The 25427-nt window shown below is 42.9% G+C and overlaps 1 protein-coding gene across 2 annotated transcripts in view; it reads right to left on the reverse strand.

Annotated features, from left to right (window-relative positions):
• INPP5A (inositol polyphosphate-5-phosphatase A) overlaps positions 1 to 25427 on the reverse strand; it is a 309623-nt gene that overhangs the window by 211161 nt on the left and 73035 nt on the right. For both annotated transcript variants that reach the window (XM_048505609.1, XM_048505610.1), the window contains exon 3: positions 262 to 362. In XM_048505609.1, coding sequence (XP_048361566.1) covers positions 262 to 362 — 101 coding nt within the window. The remainder of the gene's footprint in view (positions 1 to 261; positions 363 to 25427) is intronic.

Raw genomic sequence — 25427 nt, forward strand, 5'->3', positions numbered from 1 at the left:
GTCAACCTAATAAAAAGTATTATGTGGATCTTGTTTTTTTGTCTGTAGTTAGGCAGAATTCAAGGCACCATAAAAGCACTACTTAAAATAAGCACATTAATCAAATCAAAGAAGTCCAACATTTGCTATACTTAATCTATGACGGGAAACCAAAAGTAACCAAGGAGATAAAACAACCTTATTTCCTTTAAAAGGCAATTTTTGTACTTCTATGAAAAAGCCATGAATCAGGATTTGATATTTATCTTTCTTATCACTTACTTCACAAACTTGTCCACATGAGACATGGATGCTTCGTAGTTTTTTCCACCAAACTCTTGACAGTGTAGTGCCATGAACTGCGGCTTGTGTGTATGTACAACCTGGAAAATAAAACAAACTATGAGCAAAACTGTAGTTGTGAAAATAACGTATCAATACAACGTATCAATTCATTTTCTACAAATGAAGAGTCAAAAGGACAAAATTTCCAGTCACACAGTTGCATGGGGATGTGTGGAGACTCATTCCATTAAAACACTAATACAAACTTGTTGGAAAAGAAATCGGCCGCAGCCCAATTTATTTTAACACATAACCAAGAAACTTTGAAGCTGGGCAAGCATACCAGAACACATCTTGGCCCCAGGTAGCAAACCGCTGAACCTGGTTATAGGGCAGCCCCAGCTGACCCCTTAGGCCCTTCGGACAGAACCCCTGTCCGGCACATCCCCCGAGGGAACGGAACAGGAAGTTACTAGGTGCCACATGGACGCAAACCCAATTTGTGACACCCCTCCCTGCCGGGCAGTGAGCTCTCAGCGCAGCCCCCAGGCTTTGCTTTCCAGAGCTCTATCACCACCACGGACCTCATATGGAAGCCCCTAAGGTAGGAAGGTCCAGCATGCAAACTATGCCTTCCCCAAATAGGATGTGCTCTTATGCCCTACCGCCCAGTGAACTGCGACAAGCATAACAATATAATACAACACCAATAACTCCTCAAATTGGGAAGGGAGGGAGGGCCTTTAAACAGCCGGCCTCGAAAGAGGCCCGGCCCCCGCCAACACAGCCTTTTAAGGCTGCTAGAGGCCCTTTGTCGACGATGCGGTACCCGGCCATGTGACAGCCTTCAATGATGAAGCGGCCGGAGGGAGTGAGGCTTCCACTTTCGTTCCTCCCCATCGCTATCTAAACGGCACCTCCAGGCTGAAGCCTGGGGCGTGATTTATTCCTGTAATTTGAAACATGTAATGTGTGAATGAATTACAAACCAAATAAACAAATGCAGCTATTTTTGTGCACAGTGTTGTGAGTTTTCTAGATTTCAAGCCTGAAACATTTTATAGGTTACATTTTTTGACATTAATCCTGTCTTTGTGTTGGAAAAAGTGACACATGAAGCAGCCTTCGCTCCAACGTGGATAATCAAGTTTTATTTATATTTATACATTTAGTATGATATAGTCACAAGGCTAATCTTCATTACCACAGGACTCCAAGGTATATGGAAAACTACTGACTAAGATGTTTGCGAGGGCAGAAAGATGGGTTTTGATAACAAAATAAATATTTGTATTTTGAATGCCACCAAGACTGAGAGTTGAGCCCCAGTAGAAAGGTTTGTGAAAGTAGTTGGCAGAGTAGGTCTTTCTTTACCTTCTTTGAGCAGCTTGTCTTGAAAGAACTCTGTGAGAGTCAGGAGGCCTTCTATAACAAAATGCACCATATATAGAGATGTGCAGTAAGGAGTGGGAAATCAGGTGAAACTATTTCCTAGGCACAAACCTTCCTCAGAAGGATGCAGCTTCATTGGATCCCCCCCCCCCCAGTCACTGCAGCCCTGTGGTGAATTTTGTTCATGAGGGTCCCCCAATTCTCTGAGGGGGTTTTCAGAGTAAGCAGCAGACTGATGAAGAAAGGCGAAAAAAATGCAGGAAGATCTTATCTGACAACACCGTCCATAATTCTATGGGATGAAACTGTAACCTTTACAGTATTTAGCAGAGAATGCAGAATTTCAGAAGCTGTGGTCAACATATTGGAAACTAGAGAGGTGTCACTCATACACATAAGCCAATCTAAGAAGACAGAAATGAGACAGGTGGGGAAAAACAAAATGACTTTTTGTTCTTATATAGCTTTTGGAATTGGCAATATGTTGGGTAATAAGACTGCAGGGAGCACTGTTTTATGATGGTCAACAGACAGAACAATAAAGCTGCTTCCTACGGGATGCCTCAGGCGAGTTCCATTATAGCTGATTGCCAATAACACCAGAATGTAGTGCTAGATAGGGCACAAATATCACAACTAAGAGAACTCTTGAGGTATACTTGACAGCAGCAGGTGGGTCCACAGTGTTGCCTGTCAGTAGCACAAAGTCAGGGCTGCTCTCCATCCTATCCCCTGGCTCAGTGAGTTAGAGATAAAGCTACACTGCTGACAGGGGCCTGGATATGCACTGGAAAAACTCTCTACAGCAGCCCTGTCTCACAATTGGGCACATTTGACAAAAGGACTGGCTACCAAGAAGGTAGTAGGCATTTTATGCTATGACCTCCTCCATTCATCTTTGATAACTGTCGCACATGAAACTGTCCTGCCTGGAGACCATAAAGAGGCAATCAGATTATAATAGGCTGAGGAAGAAGTTCTTAGCAGATCTACTCAGAAGTCCTGTTTTGGTCAATATGGTTTATTCCTAGGAAAGCATTATCAGGATTCCAGCCTGCTCGTGCTCACCAGAAACACAGAGACAAAGAAAAAAGGAGCATAACAAGTCAGAAAATCATACTGATGATGACACCTCCACTTTCTTTACTGATTCCTAAAAAATCCCAAAGAACAGCTGATATTGTCCATATGGAATTATCTGTAGAAATGAACAAACTGTTCTCGTGTTCTAGAAACCAGATTGGGCCTTTCCCGTTATGACAGCCCACTCAAAGAAGATGCCAAAAAATGTGCTGAAGCTAGCACAAGAATTAATTAAAGCTTTATGAAACTGAGGGGAGGGCATTGACTTTGTTTGCTTTTTACCTTCTGGTTTCAAGATCTTTAGTTACCCTTTCATGTATTCAAGCTGTCTTCAAAACAAACAATGAACTCAAAATTTATTCTCCAATCTGTATAGACGGAAGATGTAAACACATATATAGAAAATTATATTTCATTATTAGTTTATTTTAACATATCTGTATGACACTTTCCAGCACCATGTGCCTCCAAAGCATCTTTTGCAAATTTGACACAAAACTATGGGTAAGTACAAGTTACTAAATACACAATTGGCCAGTAATGGGATAAAATCCAACAGGAATCTCCTGAAATATTTTCTTCACATAAAAAGATCAGGCACACTTACCTAGCAATTGTTATTTATCTTTGCCAAACGATTGTAGGGAAAAGTAGGTTTTCCAGCTCATAAATATTAAAATGCCTCAGAGGGAAAGGCCATTTTATATTCCTGGGGCCAGCAATGAAAAGGACCTGACATTTGTTACCATTCAAAATTCTGAGGGCAGAGGCACATCTAATTTGCTTAACTTGCTCAATTCATCCAATTTGCTGAATTTGTACTAGAGAAGGTGGTTCTTATGGTAGCCTGGGTGCAAACTGTATATGACTTTAAAGGTCACTCGCAACCCCACAATTGATCCCAGATATGACCTGGTAGCAGTTGGAACAAACTTCATTGTTTCACACTCAAGACAGTAACTGGGTAGTCACATTTTAGACCAACTGAAATTTCTAAGAATTTTTCAAAGGCAGCACCATGAATAGCACATTCATATAGCACAAAATGGAGGTCCCCGGGGCAGATATAACGGTGGCCAAGTCAGAGTTCTCTAGGAACCAATGTAGGTAGAACACCAGCATAAGCCGGTAAATAGAACTCCTGGCTACAAGTCGCAAACCTGGATCAAGGACTGTATCAAAAACAGAAAAAAAGAGGAGTCCAACAGGCCAAATTCTACAGACCTAATCACCAGAAACAATAAAACTTCCATGCTCATCCAGCTCCACCTCTTTCTTGGAATACTGATTCAGCAACTCTGTCACCACTACAGAACTATATTTTTGTTATATTAAGATCCCTCAAGGGCTGTAGGTTTTAAAAATAAAACATGTGAAATAATTAGTTGGACATCGTGATCCAAAGCAGGTTGGCCCATTGGAAACTGCTCTCAAGAAAACAATCCTGGGATCGGGGTATAAAAGAAGTATATTTTGCAATGCAAGATTCGGATAAGAATGAAAACGGCACAAATATCAGTAATACCAAGATAATACATAATGTTCCTTTCTCCTTCAGCTATACCCCTGCTCTTGGATAAATATTTTTTGCTCTCTTCATGGGTGGTTTGGGCCACAAATGCCACTGATTATTTCTCTGCACATCTGGTTAAAGTTAAAATACATGGTTACAATTCATTAGAAATGGCTATTTCCACACAAGCCACACTAAAAGGAAAGGAGGACACATAGCAATTGATCATTTATAGAAGCTGACAAAACATAGGACAAAGATATTAGAGAGGTCTTCCTCCCTCCACACTAAGTTCAATACTTCCAAAATATCTCAGCATGTGCCAAAAATATGCTCACATGGTGCTCTTTCTGGAAGCAAATGGCACACCCTGAATGGCCTTTGGCACATGTTTTAGAGACTTTTTTGTAATATTTTAGAAATAAAATAACAGAGCAAATAGCAAGCAACGAAATCTAAGCACGAAGCATGAATCTAAGCACGAAGCACTAAGCTCACCAATTATATCACTGCTTTATGGAAAGCACCCTGCAAGCACTTTGGCTGGCAATTATGCTACAAATTATAATTAAGCCCACATTTTACTGAAAGCTAAAAATCTAGCTCTTTAGAAAGACAAGGAGCATAAACTCAGTGGCATAGGTGTTTAAATTCAGAATATTTCCACATGTGCCTTTGTATTTTCCTCTGATTAATTATACTGGTGTTGGAAAAACTCAAAAAAAATTTTGGCAGACAGAACAAAGCCTCCTTCTGCCAATCCAACCCTGGTTCAAATGTAGGAATCAAGAACACCTTTTAGAGTGCCATGTGCCCGCTGGGAGAGCAGGAGTTCCCTTGCCTCCAGCACCTGTTTCCTGCCGGGTTAACATTAGTTTGAACGTAGCTTTCCAGATAGCTCAGGGACCATCTCCTTATCAAAGTTTCTACCAGCATGGCCAATTGGCCACACTGACAGCCAGGCTGATTTGGGAATTGCTGACTCCAGATGTTCAGGAGAGCTACAAGGTTCCCCATCAGCCCCTGCACTCAGCATGGCCAATTGGCCATGCTGACGAAGGCTGATAGGAATTGCTGGATCCTATTTATCTGGAAAACATGAGTACCTACACAACGCTGAAAGACAAAAAAAGAAATTAAAAATGGCATCAGGTGATGGCATTACTTCACTTCCGGGAAAAACTGGAATGATGTTACACTGAAAGTGATGTCATTTGGCAGCACTCCCCATATCCACACACCAGACTCTTGTTGTATTTCACTGCATAAGTGGGTGATGTTTTGATCACTACATCCTAAGCTTTTAAAGGAGAGATACCAATGCATCCAATTAGCTAACTATTCTAGTATTTTGATGGTCTACTGATTTCCTGGAAATAGGGGTTTAAATTTTAGCAAGTATGTTCATTTTGAGTCTCATGGAGCTCCGTCCGCAGCCTGGGGGTCCACCTGGATTCGTCTCTGTCAATGGAGACCCAGGTGGCCCATACAACCCGGGCTGCTTTTTTCCACCGCCGATCACAGGCCGTCTCGGGCGGCTGGCGTACTTCCTTCTCCCAAGCCCGGACCCTAGCCCGCGGTGATCCATTGCAACGCGGTCATCTCCAGATTAGACTTCTATTTGTAGCTTCGCTTCTGGCGGGCGCTTCCCTTGCGTTTGATCCGGAGACTAAAACTGGTCCAGCATGCAGCGGCGCGTCTGCTTGCAGGTAGTGCCACCTGGCAGCATATTCAACCTATACTGTGCCAGCTGCGCACTGGCTCCCCGGTGGAATTCGGATCATCTTCCAAGGTGCTGGTAGTATTGGACCTTTAAGGCCTCTACGCGGCCTGGGACCATCGTATCTTGAGACCCGCGCATCACCCCATACGCGCCCCTCCCTGCATGGCCTCTCCTCCGATCGGGTTGGAGGCCAATTTACTGGTGGTCCCTGGCCCCTCGGTAATCACGGTGACTGGCAGCTCCACACGGGCTGCCAGAGCCTTTACGGCTCCTGGCCCCGGCCTGGTGGAACACTCTTCCCCCAGCTGTCCGGGCCCTGCAGGACCTGGGTGAGTTCCGGGCCAGGGCCTGTAAGACGGAGTTGTTCGCGCGGGCCTTTGGAGGAACCGGCCGTTGATGGTGCCCCCGCCGGCTTCGGCCTCGACATCTGGAGCCTTCGAATTGTCATCTCAGACTTCGCCATCCCTCTTTTTAGAGAGGGGAGGGAATTTAGATTAGAATGTCGGACGCCTTTCTCCCCCCTTTGGGGAAGGGAAGGGAACTACAACAGTAGATCACTGAACGCTATTTATTTACTGTAATTTATTACATATTTATTAGGAATGTTGTTATGGTTATTGCTGCTTTTAAATGTTTTAATTGCCTATATTGTTTTATTTCTGCTGTACACCGCCCAGAGCCCTCCGGGGATGGGGCGGTATAAAAGTTTTAAAAATAAATAAATAAATAAAAATTGTTAAGAATAATAGTTTGGATTTATATCCTCTTTCTCTCTTGTCAGGAGATTCAAAGGGGTTTACAAACTCCTTTCCCTTCCTCTCCCCACAACAGACACCTTGTGAGGTAGGTGAGGCTGAGAGAGTTTCAAAGAACTGTGACTAGCCCAAGGTCACCCAGCAGGATTATAAGTGGGGAAACAAATCTGGTTCACAAGATAAGACTCCGCCACTCATGTGGAGAAGGGTCCATTGAATACTTACTGTGAAGGGTCTTTCTACTGTAGGTAAGGGAGACATCTTAGATGGGTGTCTTCTCCACCAATAGCAAGGAGGCAGGAAGTGATTAAATAATTTTGCCGTGTCACTTCCGGTTAGGCGTCTCGCAGGCATTTTCCCTCAGTACCTCCGTGACCTAGCAGTCTATATAACCGTATAGAAGTGACCGGCTAACAACTTAGTAAACAACATATTTAACACAACTCATTTATCACTATACGAGGCTCCAAGTAAACCCAACCAAACGTTCAACATATAACTTGGCATCGGGGACTAATAAGAACCAGGGGGGGTCAAGATGTCTCCCTTACCTACAGTAGAAAGACCCTTCACAGTAAGTATTCAATGGACCCTTCTACCTGGCCAGGTGGGAAGACTTTATCTTAGATGAGACCTCCCAAGCAGTGTCCCCAATTAGGGCGGGTTCTATAAGTCCCCGATAATGTTTTCAAGCACTCTGCGTCCAAACGCCATTTCCGCTGAGTGAAAGGAATTTATTTTTTTTATTAGGCGCATGCAAATGGCGATATATAGAGGCCGCGATGGTCGCTTTTGCATCATTTCTTCAACTGATGATGGCACCGATTTAGCAGGTTGCTATCGTTGAGGTAAACTACCTAAGTATTGAATGCGCTGTGATGCCCGGAGGTACCGGGAGGGCCGCAGCTTTGTATGCTTCAATGATTGTAGCTTTTAGAGTAGTGCTTATCGCTGCTGTAGACATAGGTGCGCCCACATTAGGTGGGCCCACGTTAATGAAAAGTGTTTCTGTTTTACGTATTGTTTCCGTCCTGATAATGAAGGCCTTGAGGGCCCTGCGTACATCAAGTGTGTGCCATTCTTTTTCTTTTGGATGGGACGGGTTAGGCATGAAGTTTGGAACAATGATTTCCTGTTGTAGGTGAAAAGTTGAGCATACTTTAGGTATGAAGGTTGGATCTAGACGGAGTATAACTCTGTCTTTGTGGAAGATGCATAATTTGGCATTAACAGATAGAGCTCGTAGTTCAGAGACCCTGCGTGCCGAGGTGATTGCAATGAGAAACAGAGTCTTCATTCGTACCCATCGCAGAGGTATGTTCTGTATGGGTTCGAAGGGAGGTCTTGTCAGTGCCGTGAGCACTGCGTGTAGTCTCCAGGATGGGAAACGGTGCGCGACAGGTGGCTGCGAAAGTTTTACTCCTCTCAGGAAGTTAGATACGTCAGGATGTTTGGCAATTGTCTTGCCGTTAATAGAGTGACAGACGGTTGTTAACGCAGAAATCTGTCTTTTTAACGTAGCGCAGCGGAGTCCCCTGTCAAATCCCTGTTGTAGGAAGTCTAGGATGTTGCTTATAGATGGCTGTTCCGGATCTATACTTCGCACCTGACACCATTTTGCGAAGGTTCTCCAAGAAGCGTTGTAAATATTTACTGTAGAGCGTTTTCGTGCCGCCATGATGGTTTTTGTAACCCTGTCTGAATAACCCTTTTGTCTCAGTTTTCTCCGCTCACACGCCAGGCGGTCAGCTTGAGCCAGCCTGTGTTCGGATGGTTGATGGGACCTTGTGTCAGCAGTTCTGGGTCTGCCGGTAGGGTCATTGGCTGGCAGGTCGACATTTCTACGATCGACGAGTACCACGGTCTTCTGGGCCATTTTGGTGCCACTAAGATTACTTGGGCTTTTTCTAATCTGATTTTTCTGAGGAGGCGTGCGATCAGGGGAAACGGCGGGAACGCATACAGTAATGTTCGGGGCCACGGTGCTGTGATGGCGTCGACTTGTATCGCTTGATGGTGATAGTGCCTGGACATGAAGTTCTGCAGCTGTGTATTTTCTGCTGTGGCAAATAGGTCTACTTCTGGTTGTCCGAGCTGTTGGCAGATCTCCGAGAATGTTAGTGGATTGAGTCTCCACTCGCCCTCCTGCACCTGTTGTCTGCTCAACCAGTCCGCTTGTGTGTTGTTTATTCCCCGAATGTACTGGGCTTCGATGGATAGCAGATGTTGTTCCGACCAGTTGAGCACTTTTAGGACTTCCCTGTGCAGCCTGGGAGATCTCGATCCGCCCTGGTTGTTTATATATATTTTTGTGGAAATGTTGTCTGTTCTCACTATAATATGTTGATGATTGATTTTCTTTTGGAAGTGTTGCAGGGCTAGGAAAACTGCTCGTGTTTCCAGTAAGTTGATAGGAAGCGATGTTTCTTGTGCATTCCACTCGCCTTGTACATAGTCTTGGTCGAGGGTGGCTCCCCACCCCGTCAGACTGGAGTCTGTGAATATTTGCGGTCTGTTGTTGTTGTGCAAGTAACACCTTCCCTGTTTGAGATTGTAGTTGTAGGTCCACCATTTTAGGCTTTCTCGGACCTGAGGTGTCAGGTCCAGTTTTCTGTCTCTTTTTTGAATTATGTCCAACTGGAATCGTCTTAAGAACAACTGTAGAGGCCTGGCGTGAAGCCGAGCCCATTGGTTTAAGTCTATGACAGATATGAATAGGCCTAGTAGACTTGCCAATTGAAGCAGGTAGGGGCGAGGCGTTGCTATGATTTTGGCCGTCGCCTTCTGGATTTTGCACATCTTTTCCTGTGGGATGAATAGTGCGTTTCTGTTGGTATCTATGATCGCCCCTAAGTGTTCTAGTTTTTGTTTTGGAATGAGGGAGCTCTTTTGTAAGTTTATGAGGAACCCGTATTCCTGTAATGTCTTTTGCACCTGGGCGATATCTTGTAGCCCTCTGTGTTTGTTTGGTGATCTCACTAGGAGGTCGTCTAAATAGGGATGTATGTGAATCCCCTGTTCCCTGAGCTGTATGACGGGGCCCAGTAACATCTTGGAGAATGTTCTGGGAGCTGTGGCCAGTCCAAATGGGAGAGCACGGAATTGAAAGTGCTGTTCCCCCACAGTGAATCTGAGGAATTTCTTGTGTGCCGTGTTTATGGGAATGTGAAGATATGCTTCCTGGAGATCTAGGGATGTAAGGAATTCTCTGTGTCTCAGTGCTACTGTGATTGATCTGAGTGATTCCATTTTGAATTTTGGTAGCCGAATGAATTTGTTTACATATCTGAGATTCAGCACTGCTCTGCAATCCCCGTTGCGTTTGGGGACAGTAAAGAAGTGCGAATACGTCCCTGAGAATCTCTCCAGGGGAGGGACTGGTTCCACGGCTAGATTGTTCAGTAAGTGTGTTACTGCTTGTATGTTCCTTTGTGCTTTGATTGGGTTCGATGAAAGTGGCGAGGGTACGAACAGGGATTTTGGAAGTGTCAGGAATTCTATTACGTAGCCTGTGTTGACCACTTCCTTGGTCCATCGATCTATGTGTGACCCTTGCCAATTTGTTTGGAAGTTGGCAAGTCGTCCCCCCACCTGGCGTACCTGATAGTCATTGTTTGGTTTTATCTGGTTTGAAGGCCTTGCCTTGTCTCTGAAAGGGACGAAAGGAATTCTTGTTGCGAAAGGAATTTTGTGTTTGCCAGTTAGTACGGTTATTGTCCCTGTTAAACCTGGGCAGAGTTTTCTGTGTCCTGAATGTGGGCCGTGAGCCCCCCTGATATCCCGTAGGCTTATCTTGTCTAACCGATTTTGGCATGGCTTTCTTTTGGTCTTTGGTTTGTATCAACACCTGTTCTAATTCCTTTCCGAACACCTGTTCCCCGTAATAAGAATAGGCGGCCACCGCATTCTTAGATTGTAAGTCCGCCTGCCATGGTCGCAGCCAGGTATTACGTCTGGCTACCATATTGGAGGCTATGGTCCTGGCCACCATGGCAATGGCATCTAGGGTCGCGTCTGCTATAAAGGCATTGGCTAAGAGTACACGTTCTATGCCTTCTCTTATGGCAGTATTTTCTACCGGGATCATCTCCAAGATCCTTTTTGTCCAAGCCATGGAGGCCCTGGCTACTGTGGAGGCCGGGGTGAGCGCCTTAATTGCCGCTGCCAACCAATCATGGGATCTACGTAAGGCGGCCTCTGACCGTCTATCTAATGGGTCTTTGATATTACTTTCGCCTTCTTTCGCTACCAGGGCGCCCGAGTGTAACACTGCCACAGGAGCCTCTACTGTGGGTACTTTTAATAAGGCATGGAATTGTTGAGGCAAGAGGTAAACCTTCTTGTATGCTGGTGGTAACCCTTTTCGGCTAGTGGGATTGAGCCATTCTCTTTGGATACGTTTAACGAAGTATTCTGGGACCGGAAAGAATTTTTGTGCCTCCAGGTCCGGTGGAAAATAGACGGTTTTACCCTTGGGGTATCCCTTAATCGGCTTGGTTGAATTACTAGTCTTATCTGGGGCAGGCGGTTCCTCAGCGTCCGCCTGGTCCTGGAGGTCCAAAGCAGAAATAGTTTTGGTGATCAAGAGTTGAATGTCCTCTTGTTTAAAGAACTGAGGAGATTGTTCAATTTGTTCAGTGATAGGTTCCTCATTATCAGAAAACCTAGCTGTTTCCTCCTCTTCCTCTCCTTCTAACTCCTCTTCCTCCTCCTCTTGTAGTGCAAGAGGGTCCCTAAACTGGGTTACGGCAGCCTCCCCTGGGGAACTCAAAATGGCTCTGGGTAGGGTACATTTGTTGGGGTCTACAGTGGCTGTGGCGTTGCTGTCTCTGGCATCCGGTGCCTTTCTTATTTGTGCACTACGAGGAAACTGGCCGAAAACAGCGGGTGGCTCTTCTTGCCACATATAGTCCAGATGCCATTAAGCTGCTAGCGGCCTGAGAATGCGCGGGAACTTCCATATTTGACTCGTTCCCCTCCCCGCCAAAATTCTGGGGCCCCGGTACCTGCACCTGGCGTCCGTTATCTTCGTCAGCGGCCGCTGACGAGTTCGCCGGTGAGTTGACCCAGCACTCCGCAGCCCTGACGGGGTTGGAGGAACTGGTCAGGGAGCCGCCTCTGTTTGGCCAGCCCTTGAAGGCGTCGGCAAGCCCCTACCCAGCGCGTTTTTCTTTTTGGATTTCTAAGCGCGGAGGGCTCCTCCGCGACGCCAAGCTTTTTTTCGGGGCTCCGGACATGTTTGCGCTAATTCGCCATGTGGGGAGGCGGTGAGGCGTTTTACGTCCCCTCTAGCCGCTTCAGCGTTCCTTCTGTAATAAGTTCCTGGCGAAGTCCTCGCTGGCCGGAGTAAAAGAGGCGAGGCCATATTGGCGTCTCGCGGCTCACCAGTGAAGGCGGGGAGTCTGACTCAAGTTTCCCCTTCTAAGGGATTTTTTCAAAGTACAGTGTTGCTGGTCTAAGCGTGAATTTTACACACACAACTAGCACAACTCACACACACATACACACGTTGGGACTCAGGAGCCTCTGACTACACTACCACTCCCTGCAAGGCAGGAAAAAATACTGGGGGAAAATGCCTGCGAGACGCCTAACCGGAAGTGACACGGCAAAATTATTTAATCACTTCCTGCCTCCTTGCTATTGGTGGAGAAGACACCCATCTAAGATGTCTCCCACCTACAGTAGAAGTGGGGTATCAAACCCGACCCTCCAGATTAAAGTCTGCCTGCTCTTAACCACTACACCATGCTGGCTCATCTTCAGTCCTATGGGAATGTCAGACAGTCAAGGAGATCCAAGTATTATCATTAACATATATTATGCTATGAAGTAGCAGGTGCAAGCTCTTGTGCTCCATGCTTAAGTTTAAGCCGATTCCACAAGGGGAAGAGTAGTGAAAACTGTTTAAAAAACCCTTTTAAGTTTACAACCAGTAATCAAGAAGATCCAAGTATTATCATTAACATATATTATGCTATGAAGTAGCAGATGCAAGCTCTTGTGCTCCATGCTTAAGTTTAGGCCTATTCCACAAGGGGAAGAGTAGTGAAGACTGTTAAAAAAAATCCTTTTAAGTTTACAACCAGTGGGCAAAATATGATGCCTTTACAACAGTAGGACAGTACCAATGCGCTTTCCACTCCACTGCCGAAACCCAATTATATGCAGCACATTCCAGTATAAAATACACAGTCAAATGCATTGAGCAATCTAAAAAGTTGATTCTTTTGAGAACAGCAGACAAAGCGGTGTAATCCATCACCATGAAATAAACTCATTAGTGCAAAATGCCTGCCCGACAGTAATGAGTTAATCAATAATGAGGATTTTCAAAAAATCACAGCAGAAAGCAGGTCATGTTGCTGGAATAGCATTAATACAGTGTTTGAATTTGACCCGCAACAGTTTTTGGCTTGTCAAGAGTTATTCACTATTTACCTGCATGGCAAAGGCTCGGAAGCACGTTAAAAAACAGAACAAAACACCAGATATCCATCACATCAAGTCAGTGATAAGAGGAGAGTACAGCTGGGACTCAGACAAATGTACAAATGCCAAGCACATTTACTTTTTATTGTGGCTGAGCTCAAAACCAGGACAACTTTTCCACCCCTAACACACTGCAAATTTAGCATAAAACAGATGGTCAAAATATGAGGTGCTCCTACATGCCAAGAAAAATATTTAAATGCTGCAGCCATGTGAGCGTAAGTTAACTGCCCAGACCCATGCTTCTCAGGAACAGGACGCCAATTCTGTGGGAAAGACCTGCGCACATTATAGGTCAGTCACTTGCAGCACCATCTGAAGCCAAGAATGTGCTTAGAAAGGTGTACATTTGTTAGCACTGCACTGTTGAACATTCTTCCAACTACATGATGGCTAACAATGGACAGGTCAGTTCCAGACAACTGGAATAAGACTCTTGTAACTGACATGGCTACTCATATATGCCTTTTTTATTTGGGGCAATTTAATTCTGAATCTGTCAATCTATAAGCCCTTTGAGACTTCCTGTCAATATTTCTCACTGAAGCTTAAAATGTTGCTCCAAAGTCAACATCCCTTGCCTCAGTTTGTCACTTGAACAATTACAACCAGCTCTTGTAAGTTGTCCACCCCCTGAAATGCTCAGTCTTGGAAGCAATGTGGTATAGTGTACAGACTACAATCTAGGATACTCAAGTTCAAATCCCCTGTCTGCCATGGAAGCTTGTTGGTCACACACTTTCAGTCTGACCTACCTGACAGGGTCGTTGTGAAAATAATATGGAGGAGAGAACAATGAAGACGGCTTTGCGTTTCCACTGAGAATTAAGGCAGTGTAAAAATGAAGTAGATAAAATAAAGAAGTGAATATTGTTGTTGTTAATTATTAAAGACTATTTTAGGAAGATCTGATACAAAAAGCATGAAGCAGGTAACTAACAAGCTTTTGTATCTATAACAAAAGTAGACTGAAATACAAGGATCTTCAAAAATGTCAGAAACAATGTTGTTGGATAACGATCCTGTTTCCAACAGAAGCCAGCCAGATGTTTCCCGGAAGTCCACAAGCTGGGTGCGAAGACAACGGTCCCTGCCCTCCCCCTATTATTTGTCAACTCATTTCCAGAGGCATCCTGTCTCTAAACAATTAAGTTATTTCATCATTCGATAAAATAAAAATCTGAGATGTAATTTCGAAAAATACTGTGAAGTTATTGTTGTTTAATTTGAACTGATTATTAAGGAAGCTGGACAAAAGAAATATCATGTCAACATTCCTCTATGTTGTTGTAGAAAGATTTTACAGTAGAAAGTTTCTCATGGCAAACGCGCAATGAAAAAAGCCATGACAGTCACTTCATCCCTACAACAAATAGAACATATTTAATATAATAAAGCATCACAGTACCCGTTTACAGTTAATGGATGTGAATGTTTACATTACTGATTTGAGCCATCAAATGGTCCAACAACACCTGTATGGATGCCATTTCATATTCCTATAAAAGGCGGGGGGGGGGTGTGTTCCTGGACATATTTACAGTTAGGTTGTCCCAAAGTGCATGTTTTGTACTTCATAAATACCACAGCAACAAGGGCAGTCAATTCAGACTTCACATTTTATTTAAATGGATTTATTCTTTTGGAATGCCTACTTAGTGCATGGGTCACTGAAATACTGATAGCAGTCCGTGGCTTAGGCCCCTTCCGCACATGCAGAATAATGCACTTTCAATCCACTTTCAATGCACTCTGCAGCTGGATTTTACTGTGCAGAATAGCAAAATCCACTTGCAAACAATTGTGCAAGTGGATTGAAAGTGCCTTATTCTGAATGTGCGGAAGGGGCCTTAGTTCTGACATAACATGCTGCCGTGGCTTAACTAAACTGTGGTTAGTGTGGCCCACTCCTGCAACAATGGTTAGGAAGAAATCTGGCAGATCTGGATACTGAAATCAGGAGGAATACACGTTTTCTCCAAAATTTTACCATCTCTCAAAGTTATTTTTCACACTTTTCCCAATTTGATTAATAAGTAATATAAGCGCGTGGGGGGGGGGGGAGGTGCTACAGGTTTTTTCCCATCAGGCCTCCCACATTCGAGTTCCACTCAAGATCCATTCGAGCTTCGCCCGCTGTTCCAGCTGATTTAATTCCTCTCCTTAGAAAATGAGTTTACTTTCACCAATTACTGACTTTTTGTGTACGTTTTATCACATATTTTAAATTGAGAAAATATTTTTGTTTTTGTGGAAGACACTCTGAGCCTGTAAGGGGGGGGGGGAGTGGCATGGAAATTTAATAAATAATAATAAAATAAAATAAAACTCTGCACCTCTCTACTCAGCTAGCTACACCAATGGCAGGAGGCACCCATGGATGGCCCTACATATTGTATATGTTTTTACTGAAATGTTGGAAGTTGCTCTGAGCCTGCTTTGGCAAGGAGAGCAGGTTACAAAACTATTCCTAAAATGCAAACAGTAGGCTCAAACACCCTCAATTCACCTTAGAACAGAGAAAGAATGGGAGATGGGGTTTAGTCTTTCAAGTATTATTTACCTTTGCTATTCTGAAACCAGCTCCCTTGCTCTGTTATTAGCATTTCAGAGGAGAAAGAGTTGATGCTGGGATCTGACCCAGTGACTTCCATAATCACGGTGTATTTTCCCAGCCATTTTACAACTGTTTACAACTCCGCAGTCCCTCATAAATGCCAATCTTATTTTAGTGAAGGCAGCACCACAATGTTTTAAGGGAATAATTTTCTTTCAAATGACAGTCTCTTCTGTTTTCAAAATGCAAAGAAGACACACGAAGACAACTTGTGCATGAATTCAGAGCACCAAACTTCCCACGTTTATGTTAAGTGCTTTTTGGCAGTCTATTGTTGCCTTACCACCAACACTGACTATTTCCAACTTTGTTCAGACAGTATTCTGTTTGTTCTCTCTCTTCTCATAACCTTGGCATATCTCCAGTATTTTTGATTCTTCACCTCTATAAGCCATAAAGTGCTCCTAAATCCTATGTCTTACTCATTGCAAGTGATATTGTAATCAGCTTAATACCACCAAGAAAGCACAAACAATTATTTTTTCCACTGCTGGAAAATAATAGTAATTGGGAAACATGTTTAGTGGCAGACAACTGAGGTAATGTTTCCTTAAAGAACAACTGTTACTGCAGGTATTAGCTGACAGGATACTAATTTCCTTTTGCAAATTAAAAACTGAGTCAAACCAATAAATTGTCTAAAATTGGTCTAAAAACAGCATTTTTTGCTTTTTCACTGCATATTGAGTCAAGGAAATCACTGTGAATATTGGAAACAGCATTTTAAAACAAACTATTATTTAATATTAGGTATACAAATAAAAATAAATAACTATGATTAGTTACAGTTGAAAGATTTTTTCAAAAATTATGTTTGGTATAATATTAAAAAATGAAGAAAGGATATCAAAATAGACAAAGGGAAGAAATTCTTATTGATGTCATCACCCTGTGTTCAAAATCAGCACTGCCACATTTGCAAGCAACTGATTAATTTATAATCCCCCACAAGGAATTTAATGTGGCTCACATTATTCTTTTCTCCATTTTATCCTCGCAACAATCCTGTGAGATATGTAAGGCTCAGAGAGTGTGACTGGCCAAGGTCACCCAGCAAGTTTTCATAGCACGAGTGGAGACTCGAACCTGGGTCTTCCAGATACCAATCCAACATTCTTAACTACTATACTGGTTCTACTACTGAAGGACAAAGTCTAAGGGCAGCTCCAAGAGCTCAGTTTGTTTTCACAGCATTCTGCACCACCATTTTATTTATTTGTTTGTTTGCTTTGATTTATATGTTGCCCTCCCAGAAAGGGCTCAGAGCAGCTTACAATAATAAAACATAACATAATAATACTCGATTTAATAAACAATTCAAACAGCTACTAATAATAAAATCAAATCCCAGCTAAATACAATACAAGTAAAATTTAAAAATTTACTTAAAAACTTAAAAACCAGAATTAGGATTAGGGCCAGCAACAGATGTCACTGTACAGGCCTCAAACATCTTAAGGACAAAAAAAAAAATCCCTTTCAGTAAATATTAATTCAGGTTGATTTGACCTGTATTTTCTTTCTGTTAATATGGCGAGTGTATTTTAACAGATAGGTTTAGGGCTCCTGTACCAGTGCATCAAGCAGAAGAACACAAATGTCACTCCCATGGTTCATTACTTTGCAATATCCATTCTGAATTTAGGATATTTTTCTGCTTTCTGAATGAGGCACAACTGTAGTCTTGATTGTATCGATCAATGTTTGCCTGATCTTGTAGTATTATTGTGACTGGTGACTTTGAAGCTATGTAATAGAAGTAGAGATACCTCGCATGAACTAAGTTTTTTGGTGGCCAATATCTTTTGCCCCACTAGACCCCACTTCAAGGTCTTGGCCCACTAGACCCCGCTAGTGAGAAAGGTTTCATAGGGTGAGTAGGTGCATGCTACTTTCTGGAGGCATCAACTACTACTGGGAAAATTCTGGGGTTTGCTGCCAAATCCAAATCAGGTATCCAGTCCAACTGTCTCTGAAATTATTACTCTCCATGGTGTCAGTCTGATTTAAGTTTCTTAATGCCCAGACCAGTCACAATAATAGGCATGTAGGAGTTTATGACACAGCGTGCCAACATAAGGCCTCAAAATTATGATAGTACATCAAATTAACAGATAAAGCAGAACACCTGCCATTTACACCTGTCAACCAGATCAATCAGTTGACAATATGAATGCAAAAGCATAGCAAAATGTTATTGATTTTAAAAAGACCACTATATTTCCCCAGCAAGACCCATTACTGATACTGGACCACTGCCTTATTTTCCAAGAAGCAAACCTTGACAATAATGCTGTTCAGAGTTACACTGTTGTCCTCCATTCTGAAAGAAGAGGGATATGTACGTACACAAGTCCTGGCAGATAATATTTACAGTACTGGTTTGTTTTCCTGATTTAATATCTAAGCAACTAACTGCTTTACTTCGTGATTCCTTTATGCTGGATAGGGAGGGGCGTATCTTGACCTAAATATTTTTTTCTGCTTCTAACAGCAGGGGAAAGGAGATTAAAGACAGTGGTCCAACATAAAGCAACTCCCTCTTTTTAACAGCCAAAAAGAAAAACCAAGCAAACAGGTGACAAGCAGGGCAGGGGCAAATGAGAACTGAATATTCTCTCATACACTCCAAGAAAGAAGGAATAAGGATATAATTTCTTTGAAAGCACAGAACATATACTCTAAGCAATCAATGCAGAGGAATCCTTCTCCCCCTTCCCCTCCATTTCTTTTGTACATGTTGGAAAGGGAGGAGCAAAATGCATTATTTCTTCCTGCATATGGACTGCCCTTCACTGGACTGGAGCAAATGAGTCAACATGTACAGAACCCATTGAAAGTCTTGTGAAAGAGAAGTGGGGTTGAAATTGGCTTGCAGAGATAACCCATTTTCTCTCTCCTTTAACAGCAACCTGGTGTTAATAAGCCTGTATTTTAAGAAGTCCTCTTCATAAATAGTTCATTAGGTCACACTTAAATGACTGACTCTTAGAATCAGCACGCTATGTCATGCTGACTAGTATTGCAGAAGCTGCATCTAGCAAGAAAACAGGGCTCTATGGGCAATGCACATATTTTCTTTCTACTCTACACACACAGGATACCACAAGTTTCCATGATGTCACACACAGGGCTTGGCTGTAGTCCAAAGTGCGATAAAAAGTGATCACTCTTCTGCCTGCCCCCTCCGCACCCTGCCTATCGTTCAACAATACAAACCATAAGCCGGTGCTTTCCACTGGAACTTTAGCAAGAGAAAAATGTACAAGCAGGAAAACTGTTTTCAAAGGCAGATGGGATTTCTTTTCTTTTCTTTTTTGCATTTCAGGCGGGAAGGTTCTTTAAACTGCTGAATATTCTGATGGCGAATAGTTTATGTTTTCATTTCAGATGTCTTAGGGCAAGTGGTGTTTTCAATAATGACATGATCTTTTTAAAAAAACCATTTTTCTTCAGGTGCGTTTCTGAATGGCAGGCAACACTATCTGTACTATTTGTAGTGCTTTATAATAACCCGACTTATTTTTCCCACCCATTTCTACACTGTTTTAACCTGACAGAGTATTTTTTAAAATGGTGGGAGCTGTAAGAAAATACAACACTGTATGACATTCAAAATCCAATCCAAATACACCATGCAGACAATTTAAAGAACCCGTATGACACTACCTCATCCACTTTCATAACATTCAGGATCGAACCAGATTCAAAATGGGATTACGTCTTTGTGTGAAAGTGCCCAGCAACGAGAAAGCATTCTTACTATCTTCAAAGAGAACCTACCTCTTCTTATCCATGGGAGTATTGAAGAGACTTGGAATAAGAGCTGTCCGTGGTGTTGCCTGGGGCATGAACTTTCCTGTCTTCCTCTCAGTCCCAGGAATCCTGGAATTTTGCACCACGATTCAGATGCAGTGAAGGTACAGATACCTTTTGGTTCCTTTATTAATCGTATCACCTACTAGGAAAGGGCATTGTAACGAACCCTTAAGATAGAAGGTCAACCTGTGTGTGGCCGGTGGCTGGCAATGAACATGCTACAAGGTCTGTCCAGAGAAGCCAGAGATGATGGTCTTTGGAAAGATTGAAATTCTGGAAGACATAACTCTTCTGACATCTGATTGGGTAAAACTGTCTTTAGGAGAAACTGTTAAAAGTTTGGAAATGATATTTGACCCAGCTTTCCTGATGGAAAAACTGACCAGTGGGGTGGCAAAGATTGTTATTTTGTAATCCCTATCTAGCTTGGAAGCTAGCCACCTATTTTGACTCCACTGATTGGGCCACACTGATCCATTCCACATTAACCTGAAGGCTGGATTACTTTGACACACCTTATAGGAGGCTGTCCATGAACACAATCTAGAATAGGAGTCTGCAACCTGCGGCTCTCCAGATGTTCATGAACTACAAATCCCATCAGCCCCTGCCAGGATGGCCAATTGGCTATGCTGGCAGGGGCTGATGAGAATTGTAGTCCATGAACATCTGGAGAGCTGCAGGTTGCAGACCCCTGATCTAGAAAATATGGCTGGCAAAGAATATGCATACAACACTAATTTTAAGAGCACTGCACAGACTGCCTGTTTATCTAACTGATCATGAATTTTGGCTTTGTATTGTCTTTGTAATATTGTATTTTTAAATAACTTTCTAAGTGACCTTGAATTATTTTGGGAGAAAGGCAGGTTTCATATATATCAAATAAAACAAAATGTATGCAGCAACATTTAATTAGGTTTCAGAAATGTTGACACTTTCATCAAGCCTGCAACCTTTTGACTTAATCAACATTTAATTATTTCTTCCTCGGAAAAAACTGATTTCTATATTTTAAGGATCTGACCTAATCCTGGTTCACAATCTATCATAGTATCCATGTTGCTCCATTTCTTTCTGTGCCTCATTGCTTCCTTCCTAAGCTTCTCGTCTCATCTGGCCGACAAGCCATTGTTACTTACATGGCTTCCTCCCATCCTAACACTGTCACATCTGTAGACAATAGACATACTTGTCTAGTGCACAAATCATTTTAGCCTTTAAACCCAACTATTTCCCAAAAGCAGAGCAAGACTACCATTTCAAGCAAACCAAGCCAACGATAAATTTCCACAATGGAAAAAAATGGAACGATAATGAAAACACAAAACGAAATCGGAAAGTTGATTATCGTATTCACATCAACTTATTTCCATCAACATAAGTGTTATCTCAAGTTGCTTGGTTGACAGCCAGCTCCCTTTAGTTGAAATCTTCAAACCACTTCATTAAAAAGCTGGTCGACAGGCTTCTCTGCAACTAGAGAACAAATCTCAAAATGGTTTTTAAAAATGATTTTTTTAAAACTAGGGCAGACCTTTGTAAGGAAACTCTTAAGACTCCTTTTAGGGACCTGGGCAACACTTTTAAGAATCAAGGTAGGGCTGCCCTCAGTTTCTATGAGGGCTCATTAAAAACTTGAGATTTTTCCTCAAATTGGTCATCGCTCCAATACACTGCTGATCTCATAAAAATATCAGTTTTATCTGAAGGAAAACTGATTTTCCAAGGTTTTGACTCCTATTTGACAACTTTATGCTTTACCTCTGCACCAGATTATCAAAACCTGGGATAAGGAAGCGTGTCATGACATTTAGTTTCTTCAAATCTCAAAGTTTTCAATAGGATGCCCTTGTTTTAAGTCACTTTTTTTTTACTGTGGGAAAAAACTTTTTGCAAGCTCAAGGACACACCATTAAGAAGAGCATTCACAAGCAGCCACTTTCAGGCAATGCCCTCATCTTACATTCAGGGCAGTTTCAGTATTCACCCAGATCTTTGTCACTGTGTGCCTCGAGCCATATAGAAAACCTTGTTCGTTATTTTTTTTACTGCCCATCATGAGACACTATTCGATTCAGAGTGATTCAATTTATTGAACATTTTGGGGTCAGATGAGGATTGCATCTGTTTTCTTCTGGCAGATGTAAATCCATCTGTTTCATGCAGCATTGCCTCCTTTACATATTTACCAATTAAATTAAGGAAAAGGTTTGCGCATGTCAGTCTCCAAAAACAGACTTGCATGTTTCATTTCTGTTTATGGAGTTGATCGTTGTGTTTATCTTACTGTATATTTTATTTCATTGTTTCTGTTTTATTAGTATGATTTTATGTTATCACATTATGGCCTGTGGCTATACTTACTGAGCGATGGTGGCCTTTTGTGGCACATCGGTAGCCTAAAGAGGAATTATAAGATACGGTAGCTACAAAGAATCCTCCCTGCCTAGTCATCCATTGTCATCTGGAGGGGCACTGGTTCAGTAGCAGAGCATGAGCTTTGCCTACAGAAGGTCCCAGGCTCAATTCCTGGCAACTCCAGTTAAGAAAGCATCAGGTAGTTGGTACAGGGGAAGACCTCCACCTGAGACCCTGGAAAGCTGCTGCCAATCAGAGTATACAGTTCTGACATTGTTAGACCAATGGTCTGACTCAGTATAAGGGATTTTCATGTATTGAGTTGCCACAGGAGATCAGGTAACTGACTATTTACACACTTGCATAAGAGTTTTCCATCAGCATAAGTGACAAACCAGCAGCCACACACTATGCTGCCTCCCATATGCAGATACGCACTATGTGATTTCCCACACCACAACTCAGGTGACACTTTCTGTATTTCAGAGCACTGCAGAACAAATACTGCTGTGGCTTCAGTGCAAAACCTGGCAATTAACACATTAGGCTGGCTCACAGACTGGCCTAACAAATGCAAAGAAATGGTCCCAATGTACCTCAGCCTTCCAACTGCAATTAAGGCTCTTTTGTGGTTTCAGAATGTTCTAGAACAGGGGTAGGGAACCTGCGGCTCTCCAGATGTTCAGGAACTACAATTCCCATCAGCCCCTAGGCCATGCTGATAGAGGCTGATGGGAATTGTAGTTCCTGAACATCTGGAGAGCCGCAGGTTCCCTACCCCTGTTCTAGAATAATAAGTGATCTGAGGACAGCAACCACTCAGTTTCTAAACTCTCAAAATTGCTGGTTCACATTTCAGACTGGGGAAAAAAGACCTGCAGTATAAATATACAAAACTAAAAGTAGGTCGAAAAGTCTTTGGAAGGCCTAATTGGATGAACTCTTCTGCCCTTGGCCTGCTAGGGGCAAACCACTGCTAGGAAGGTGATTGGAGTGCATTTTAAGGGAATCAGCAGTCCAACTGTCACGAGATGAAAAGGTGGAAATCCACATGCTAGAGACACATTACTCTGGGACACCATTAGTATGTGGGTGTTTGTTCCTGACAACTATGCATGACATAATACTGGCACAATCCTACATATGGTTAAACTCTTCTAATCCCATTGGTTTCAATGGACTTGTGGGTGTGTTATGTGCCATCAAGTCACTTCCAGCTAATGATGACCCTATGAATTAACAACTTCCCAAAACATCCTATGATTGCATATTGAAGGCCATGGCTTTCATTATTGGGTCAACCCATCTCCTGTTAGGTCTTCCCATTTTCCTACTGTGTTAGAAGGCTGTGATTCTGCTTAGGATTCAGGGCCAGCCAGTCCTCTAGGTGGCTCTAGGCCAGTGGTTGGGAACCTATGGCACTCCAAATGTTCATGGGCTACAATTCCCATCAGCCCCTGCCAGCATGGCCAATTGGCCAAGCTGGCAGGGGCTGGTGGGAATTGTAGTCCTTGAACATCTAGAGTGCCATAGGTTCGCCACCACAGCTCTAGGCAATTATCTAAGTAGCCAGTGATGAACAGTTGCCAACTACCACTTTTGCCCCTCCTTCATCTCTGCCCTTCTCCCCTGGCATCAGGTCTGTTGCAGCAAGCCACAGTGTGGGAGGCTTCAGTAGTAGTGGGCAGCTATGGGGAGTGCTGTATGTTTTACACTTCCTCCCACTGTTGCGGACAGGGCAGGGGTGTGAGAAGGCCTGACTTGGCTGCCTTTATCCTTCCTTCACTGCCTTGCAGCTATGCTGGAAGGTGAAGACAGCACGTAGCAGCTACATGCCCGGCAATGAGGCCAGGTGCTGCCTCCCCCCCTCTCCAGTGGCTTCTCTCTGTGGTGGGAGAAGAATGAGGGGACAGTGAGCAGAGAGAGCAAGTGAGGCGATAATAATTGTCTAGGGAACCCAAAAGTCCTTCATCCACTCCTGTTAGACTGGCACTGTAAGATGCTAGCCAGTTTCCTGTCTTTTTACACAGTATGTGAAGTAATTCATGGATTTCTCTCAGGTCCATCCCCAGCTCTCTCTCACTGTCCCTTCCTCATACATAATAACTACCCAACCTTGAAATGCCACAGGATAAAAGAAGAAAACCAAAACAGAAAGTACAGCAGAAACATTACATGTACACAAGATTAAATTTAGGCATGAAAACAGAAGGCAGAAGGACCAATGGGCAGAAGGACACGGCTGTTAGTGAACTGTTTTGAATACTGGAACAAGTAAATACAGCCTCCCTCCGCCCACAGTTGTTATTTCTGGGGGGCTACAGGATGATAATTAAACATGCCAAGGGGAAAAAATGATGAAAGCTTTCTTTGGCAAAAGTGAGTTCAGTGGGTTGTTTTAAAAGACTGTTAAAAGGTCAGATGTTAATCTGCGCCCCCCCCCCCCAAAAAAAATGTTTGTTAAAAAGGGCATGCATTATCTTACAGAAGGATTAGCTGACTGCTCTGGAAAATAATGTGCACTGTGCAGACTATAGATTAGTTTCCTAACAGATCTTTATATAGCAAGAACCACGTGAATCAGATGCATTTATTTAAAAGTACACCAAAAGCCGTATTTTACAGCTACTATATGGATTCTGCAGCACCTCCATGGTTTATTCAACCTCCTTGTAAACAGTCAAATTCCTCTATGTATTCTTGATACTCATTGTTATCACAACACTGACCTTAATTTAATGGATTCTCTGTACATAATGAAAGCCTCAGATTCATAACAAATGAGATTCTATTTCTAGCAGACACAAAAAAATTACCTTCCCCCCAAAAAAACAGGCACAAGAGCTGTGCGTGTATGTGTGTGTGTGCATAAATGCACACATACAAACAAGAAATGTAAGGTACGAAGATTTCCGCCTTTCATTAGAAGTCAGGAAAGAGATAGGAAAATAAAAATCCCTGCACCCCCTAGTGTGCCTACGTGAGATCACCGAACACACAATATTAATAGCACCTTGAAATAGAGAAACCTCATTTCAAAGCATTCCCCATTCTGTGCCACAGAGAGAAACACATCTTACCATGACATGCCTCTGAAGATGCCAGCCATAGATGTGGGTGAAACATTAAGTGCAAAAACTACCAGATGACAGCCACACAGCCTGGAAAACCCACAACAGCCATTTCCCATTCGCTATCTCAGCGTTCCTCACATTCTCCTGTAAAGTACATCAGGTAAAAAGTTGTAAAGTTTCTCCACTATTTTAAAGGAATGCTTAAGGGTAACGGGGAGAGTCTAATCCATACAAACATGAAATTAGGGACTATTGCTATTTCAGATGTGGCAATGGAGAGTGCCTTGGTCCCACGTTACTCAAGACTGCCTTCAACAAGGAAGGAGAGTCCTTG

This window comes from Sphaerodactylus townsendi, linkage group LG08 (assembly GCF_021028975.2).
Source record: "Sphaerodactylus townsendi isolate TG3544 linkage group LG08, MPM_Stown_v2.3, whole genome shotgun sequence".
NCBI classification, from domain to species: domain Eukaryota; kingdom Metazoa; phylum Chordata; class Lepidosauria; order Squamata; family Sphaerodactylidae; genus Sphaerodactylus; species Sphaerodactylus townsendi.